At 45.4% G+C, this 7,574-nt stretch overlaps 1 protein-coding gene across 3 annotated transcripts in view; it reads left to right on the forward strand.

The window, feature by feature from the left end:
• Positions 1-6,672, forward strand: part of SKAP1 (src kinase associated phosphoprotein 1) — a 278,719-nt gene extending 272,047 nt beyond the window's left edge. Inside the window, exons 12-14 of one of the 3 annotated variants that reach the window (XR_013968074.1) lie at positions 2,795-2,903; positions 5,099-5,399; positions 5,742-6,672. Coding sequence is in view for 2 of the 3 variants with exons in the window: in XM_080825334.1 (XP_080681460.1) it covers positions 2,795-2,896 (102 nt within the window). In the remaining variant the exon portion in view is untranslated. Of the gene's footprint in view, positions 1-2,794; positions 2,904-5,098; positions 5,707-5,741 lie in introns of those variants that run through there. The other 2 variants (XM_080825334.1, XM_080825335.1) reach the window with 2 other exon arrangements.
• The last annotated feature ends 902 nt before the right edge of the window (positions 6,673-7,574 follow it).

Below are 7,574 nucleotides of genomic sequence, written 5' to 3' on the forward strand. Positions count from 1 at the left end.
GATTGGAGGGGAACAAGAATGGAGATACAGAAATGAGCTTGGAGGGTGTTTCTGTAGCCTTCATGAAAAACGATAGTGACAAGATTAGGATATTGGGAATGGAGAGAAGTGGACGGATTCCAGTAATGCTCTGAAAAGAGAATCAACAGAACTCAAGGACTGACCAGAAGAGGAAGGTGCAAGTGGAAATGACTTTGAGTTTCTGGCTTGATTAACTTGAGTGCATAACAGTGCTACCATCCACTGAGATAAAGCGCCCAAGAGGCAGAGCTGGTTGGGAGTAGGAATGGAGACAGAGGCAGGATGATGGCTTAAATTTAGGATATACTGAGTTTGAGCAGCTTGGCGGACATGCACTTGGGTATTGGGATCCAACACTTAGATCTCCGCAGGAGCTGTGGTTGTGAGTCCTTTACATGGCGGCTAGAGCCCCGAGGTCTATCAGACTGCTCAAGGAAAGTGCATCAAGTCAGAAGAGGGCCAGGGCAGAATGCTGGAAACAACCACATGGAAAGGAAGGTTAGAGAAAGATGAGCTTGCAAAGGAGAAGGAGAAGCAACCAAAGAGGTAAGAGGGAAGCCCGAGCGTATCATGATCATAGAAACTAAGAAAAGAAAATGCCTCAAGAAGGGTCCGTAGTGCCAGCACTGTTGAGAGATCAGGTGGGTTAAGAACCAAGAAATACCACAGAATTTGAGCAATGAGAGGCTACAGGATACCATGGAGAAAAGACTTACGTGGAGTGATAGGAGCAGATGCCTGAGTAGAGTGGCTTGAAAATGGAATAGAAAGCAAGAAGCTTGGGTGGAAAGTGAAGTAAACTCTTTCAGTAAATTTGACCGCAAATTAGCATAGGTGAGTAGAAATGGGAAGTAGGTGTGGGGTGGGGACTATTTAATCATTGTTTACAAGACTAAAGAAACTGGAACACATTTTGTGCTGATGGAAGGAACCATTTACATTAGAGACATTTACATTACATCAGACTCCACAGAACCTCTCCTCCAAGAAATAAAGTGAAGGAAACCCGGGTGGTTCAGTGGGTTAAGCTTCTGCCTTCGGCTCACGTCATGATCCCAAGGTCCTGGGATCAGGCCCCGCATCAGGCCCTCTGCTCAGCAAGGAGCCTGCTTCCCCCTCTCTCTCTGCCTGCTTCTCTGCCTACTTGTGATCTCTCTCTAGGTCAAATAAATAAATAAAATCTTAAGAAAGGAAGGAAGGAAGGAAGAAAAGGAAAAAGAAAGAGGAAGTGTTACAGGGCATGTAACCAGGGATAGTCTTCAACCATGGCCGTGGGACCTTACTGTCTCTTGGCTTTAACTTCCTTTTCTGGAAGAGTAGTGATGATATCATCTCTCCCCTGTGTTGTGGGAATAGAAATGTCTGATGTGTAGTAGGTGCTCTAAACATCAGATTCTCCCCAGAAGAGGTGGTAGGTTGACATGAGTAATGACAGGCAGGACATAGGCGCCCACATGATGCTCTTACGTATACAAGATGAGAGAGAGTTTTAAAGCAGAGGAGGGACGCCTCCTGCGCTTTAATGGGGAGGTGGGATGATTGTCAATACAGGTACGTTCCTCATTTGGTGGCTGAAGTTAACAGAAGTTAACACTTCTGATGGCTTCTCTTTTCTTTTTGAAGGTGAAAAGAGGTCATCTGCTGGGAGGGTCGGGAGGCAGAGCTGGAGGAGGGAAGATAGGCTTTCCAAAGGAAAAGAAGGATAACCAGTTGACCTGGAATTTTATTGTGTCACCAACCTGGCTTGCTTGCTTTCTTTTCTTTTTTTTTTTTTTCCCTAGTAAAATTCAATAGCCAAGTGTGTAAAAAGACAGCTTCATGGTACCCCAAATGCAGTTGAACTAGAATATGTGATATTCCCCATGTATTCCTAAATTTTACTTCCTTCAAAAGGATGAAAATATTTTTTAGTACTTTCAGAAGCAGTCCCACAGTGTTTCACATCTGCTGTGCTTTTGAAAAGCTCTTCTGCATTCAAAGCCCCCCACTCCCAACCCTGTGATCGCCCCTTCTTTTACACCCTATCATTCCCTTTCTCTTTGCCCCCTCTCAGGGGCTCCTATGTCCTGCCTGTCGTTACTGATGTGCCTGTCAACCTCTCACCTCTTCTGGGGGCAGAATCTGGTGTTTAGAGCACCTACTACGCATCAGACATTTCTATTCCCACAACACAGGGGAGAGATGATATCATCCCTCCTCTTCCAGAGAAGGAAGTTAAAGCCAGGAGAGCATAAGGTCACGCAACTATTTAATGACCAAGTGGGGATTGGATCCCAGTCTGTCTGACTCCAAAGCCCATTACTTTATGCTATAAGCTCCTTGGGAGCAAGCAATGCTCTGATTCATCATTATACATCTCACGGGAACTCAAACAGCACTTTGCACATAGACAATGCTTGGTAAATATTATTGATTTGAACTATGACCTGACTCCCTGAATATCTTTAGTGCTGTGGCATTTAGGATGTGCCCCACTTTCTCAGAAGAAGCCATTCCACTCTGCTTGATAAAAGACGTGCTCTTTGGGTTCAGCAATGGCATCAAATGTACTAAATTCACGATGTAGACGGGCAGACGGAAACAAGAAGGTAGAGTTTGCTTTCTTCCTCCGGGAGATTTTACTTTTAATTTAATAATCCCGTCAGGAGTGTTAACAAGTCATACTGCCATCGACAAAGAAACCACCCAACATAATCTCCCGAGCAGTCACTGTCAGAGATTAACAGAAACATGACTGCATTCCAACTGAAACCACCCTCTTTTCATTTTTCAGGAGTATAACATGTATGGCTGGTGGGTTGGAGAACTGAACAGCCTCATCGGTATTGTTCCAAAGGAGTATCTCACCACTGCCTTTGAAATGGAAGAAATATGAAGCCCAGGTATCAAAACGATGGCCAGTAAATCCATTGGTCATGCCTTCCTCTCTCTGTGAGGGATAAGAGAAGTCAGTGGAGTGGCTTTTCCTTACTTCCACAAGCGACACTAACGATTTACCACTGAGAGAAGGTGAAGCTGGAGTTCTTTTTCCTAAACTGTGTCAGTTAGGATTAGATTTAATCTAATCTTTTTCCTAAACTGTGTCAGTTAGGATTAGATTAGATTAGGATTAGATTCAACAACATATGAAAGAAAACTCAAAATAAAAATGATTTCATTAACACAGAAATTTATTTTTCTCTTCTGAAAAAATCTGGAGGTAAACGATCCAAGGCAACCAGTTTCCAGATATCTTCTCTTTTTGCTCCACTGTATGGGGGCAACATTCCAAAGCTTACCCTTATGGCCCTAGATGGAGGCTCCAGCTCCAGCGATCATGTCTCTACCCTACCCAGCAGGAAAGAGAAAATGAAAGGAGAAGGGCATACCCACTTGTTTTAAGGACATTTCTTACATTCCATTGGCCAGAACTTGAGACAGATTTATTCTAGGTGGAACCTGTGTCCAGCTTAAAAGTGGAGGGGGGAGAGGGTTCACTAGTAGTAAAAAAAGGGGAAAATGAGTATTTGGGGATAGCTAGGAATTTTTGTCACAAGGATGGGTCTGGCTTTCTTTATCCTCAGTTCTCAAAGCCAGAGCACCATTTCCCCCAAATGCCCATGTATTACGGGGATAGGGTTGGCCAAGACTAGGAATCCAGTATGAGGATTCCTATAGAACGTAATCAAATTTACCTTCAGGTAATAAAGAATACGGCTTGTTTGTTATGAGAAAGAACCACATCAGAGAACAGTGGAGGGAGTGCCTGCTTTGGGTGGGGTAGCTTTGGTGCCGAGTGGGTTTTGTTTAGAATTAGGATGGTGATGGAGGGCACCCAAGGCTAGCACGATGTCTCTAGCTCCTTCTTCTGGCCTGAAATGGGAGCAGCCTTTACTGCCGGGGGTGAAGGATGACTTGAATGACTTGCATGACTTGGAATCTTCCAGACCAGGGCCCACTCTAGTGTCAGCAGCAGCTGAGTGGATTCATTTAGGAGGATACATAAGTATAGATCTTACTCTGCGATGCCCTTGTACAACCATAAAGCACCAGCTTGGGCCTGTCACTCAGGGTTTGACTTTATGACTTTCCTAGTAAGGACTGCATTTCCTGGCCATGAACGCAGAAGCAATGGAATTTTTCTGTCAAATCTAATATATTCACTCTACTTCACTTTGTCATTGGCTTATTGACACAACTGTTTATCTCTCTTTGACCCAACAATTCTACAGCTAGGAATTAATCCTATAGCTACACTTGCACACATGCAAAAGGATTACACACAGGGGCCTGGCTGGCTCAGTCAGTGCAGCATGTGACTCCTGATCTCGGGGTTGTGCGTTTGAGCCCCATGTTGGGTGTAGAGATTAATCAATAATAAAATCTTAGGGGTGCCTGGGTGGCTCAGTGGGTTAAAGCCTCTGCCTTCGGCTCAGGTCATGATCCCAGGGTCCTGGGATCGAGCCCCACATTGGGCTCTCTGCTCGGCAGGGAGCCTGCTTCCTCCTCTCTCTCTCTACCTGCCTCTCTGCCTACTTGTGATCTCTGTCTGTCAAATAAATAAATAAAATCTTTTTTAAAAAATCTTAAAAAAAAAAAAAAGATATACACACAAGGCTATTTGTCTGTAATAGCAAACCACTAGAAAGAGACCTGGCCAAGTAACTGTAATACATTCATGGAATTAAATACTGTGCAACAATAAAAAAGAAAAGGAAGATCTCGGCACAATTATTGGTAAGAAAAAAAAAGGCAGCAAAGAAAGGTAGGCCTAATGTGTTCCATTTGTGTGAGAAGGGAGTCTCCAAGGGCGCCTGGCTGGCTCAGTCCGTACAGCAGGCAACTCTTGATCTCAGGGTCAGGAATTCAAGTCCCATGTTGGGTGTAGAGCTTACTGGAAAAAAGGTGGGTGGGAGTCTTCAGGGGTTTGTGTGTGTAGAAGATCTATCTGGAAGGACAGAGACAATAGCACTGGTTGCCTCCAAAGACAAAGTACATGACTGGGAGGATAGGACAGAGACACTCTTTACTTTGTGCCCTTTCATACCATCTTTGTTTTAAACCATAAAAGCAAATTTATGTATTTTTCCTCCTTTAGGACACATATCCTTTTCTCTGGCCTGCCGTTATGAAGAAAACAATCATCAGGAGTTTTATTCCCTACCCCAGCCACCCCACCAACACCACGGACTCTTCTCTTTACTGAAGAGATCCAAGCCTCTGACACCTTGTAGTAACTGAAAACCGCCAGTGAGACGAGTGGGGAAAGGCACAGTCAGCAGATCTGTTAATACACCTGCCTTGTCATAGCTCATCCCACTTTTTTTTTTTTTTCGTCCTGCCTTGAAACATGTCCACACATCCACTTCTGCCTTCTCCCCAGGCTTGTCACAGAGAAGGTGAGAGCGGAGGAAAACTTTGGAGGAGGAAGTTGCTAGTTGTTTCGTCTGATTAGAAAAGCATAAATAGGGAACCTGGGTGGCTCAGTGGGTTAAAGCCTCTGCTTTCGGCTCAGGTCATGATCCCAGGGTCCTGGGATTGAGTCCCGCATCGGGCTCTCTGCTCAGGAGGGAGCCTGCTTCCTCCTCCCTCTCTCGGCCTGCATCTCTGCCTACCTGTGGTCTCTGTCTGTCAAATAAATAAATAAAATCTTTTAAAAAAATTAAAAAAGAAGAAAAGCATAAATAAACTTCATACTTGGTTCCGAGCAGTGTGTGATAGTGTCACATTTCTTTTTGCAGGGGTCTCAGAAAGGCCGGTTCTGGGCCTTCCTGCCACCTCCAGGCAAACTAGAAAAGGACAGCCAGAGAGAAAACAAAGACCCAGACAGAAGAGGGGACTTGAGATTATCTTCCAGAGCACAATCATCTCTGGACCCTGAGCCTGCCTGCTTTGTTTGGCTTCTCAGTCTTCTTTTGGCTGCCTACTTGGTGGTTTTTCCTTATGTGCTGAATCTCTGAAATGAGACAGGGCTAGGAGCAAGTCCTTGGAGTCAGCACATTGGAGAGTTCCTTCCTGGCCCTCCGTTCGGAAAGGCACTGTGTCTTGCATCACAAGTCCCAGGCAAAGGCCAAGAAAGTGCTTTGGGGAGGGGTTCTGTGTGTACAGCCCTGTTCCTCTCCCTGCGGTCTCACGTTATCTGTGGCTAAAAGAGGCAGCAAAACATAGTGGTTAAGAACATAAATTCTGAAAGCAGACAGCCTGAGAATAAATCCCAGTTCCCCATTTACTAGGGGAGCAAATTACTTGACATTTTACATATGCCTCAATTTCCTCACCTTAGAAAGGGTGTAGTCCATTTCACTGGGTCATTAGGAAGATTAAAGAGTCAACACGTGTAACATACTTGGAACAATGCCTGGTGCATAGTAACTGCTCAGTAAGGGTCAGCTATTATTATGGCCAGACTCCCTATGTGAGAAATTTTGAAAAATGGGCACCAAGCAGCTATAGAAATTTTCTCTCCGGAACTGCCTACTCAGAGCAGCCCTGGATCGGCAGTGGCCTTCCTCAGCTCTGTAACAGCCATCTTCTAAGCCTGCAGTAAGACACCCATTTAACTCGCCAAAAGAGAAAAACGAGAGACCAAACGAGGATGTTTCAGTGCATTCAAGCTTCTCAAAAGATTTTATGCCAGCCATTCATTTCCAGATTTTCCGACCCAGGAGCACCAAAAAAACAAAACAAAACAAAACAAAACAAAAAAAAAACAGAAGCTTTTTGTGTATGTGATGGATAACGAGGTAAGAAAAGGGGACAAGTAAGGTGGGGGAGGGAAAAAAAGATAAAAGGCAATACAGAGTCGGTAATGCGCCCTCCCTTTACACAGGGTGCTAAAGGAGACTGAACCACTAGGTGGCAGCAGATGAGCAGACGAACCAAAAACAACCAATTGCCTCTCCTTTTAGGAGCCGTTGCACCAATCCCGACCTACAGGTAAGCACAATGGGCATTGTTCTAAAATGGTTAACAGAAGAAGCAAACAGAAACCCCCAACCTCTTCCCACCTCCCCCCCCCCCCCGCCATCCGTGCCTCAGAGTGTGGCCCCTGCCTTAAAGAACCCCCAGGGACCCAAGGCTGGAAAGGCTAATGGCTGAGAGGGGAGGGAGAACAGTATTGTCCTATTGTCCCACTGCTCTGAGTCTGAGAGACACGCAAAAAGGGGACACCAGAAGAGGAAGAGTAGGTATCCAGGCCCGGTCAAAAGGGGGATGAAAAAGGAGCAAGGTCGAGGTAACTTCTCCACTCTGCACAGTTCGGGTACCGCTCAGTATCACGGTCACTGGCTGCCAGCGTTTAAAACAAAATCCCCTTAGTGCAATAGTCCCTTTTAAACCTACAGGCATGCGTATACCCATACCACTCGCCATACTATGGAGGCCTCCGGCACCCCCATCAGCTGTAGGGTAGCCACCACTCCGACCTCTGACCCTGCTAGCTGGAAAACCCGTCGGTAAGAGAAACCAGATTGGCCCTATAAGATATAAACAAACGGACTAATCCCACGGTCCACCACCATGGGCGATCTTTGACCTTGTTACTGGCAGAAAAAGATAAGAGCAAGTCTGATGGG

This window comes from Martes martes, assembly GCF_963455335.1.
Source record: "Martes martes genome assembly, chromosome: 16".
Taxonomy (NCBI): domain Eukaryota; kingdom Metazoa; phylum Chordata; class Mammalia; order Carnivora; family Mustelidae; genus Martes; species Martes martes.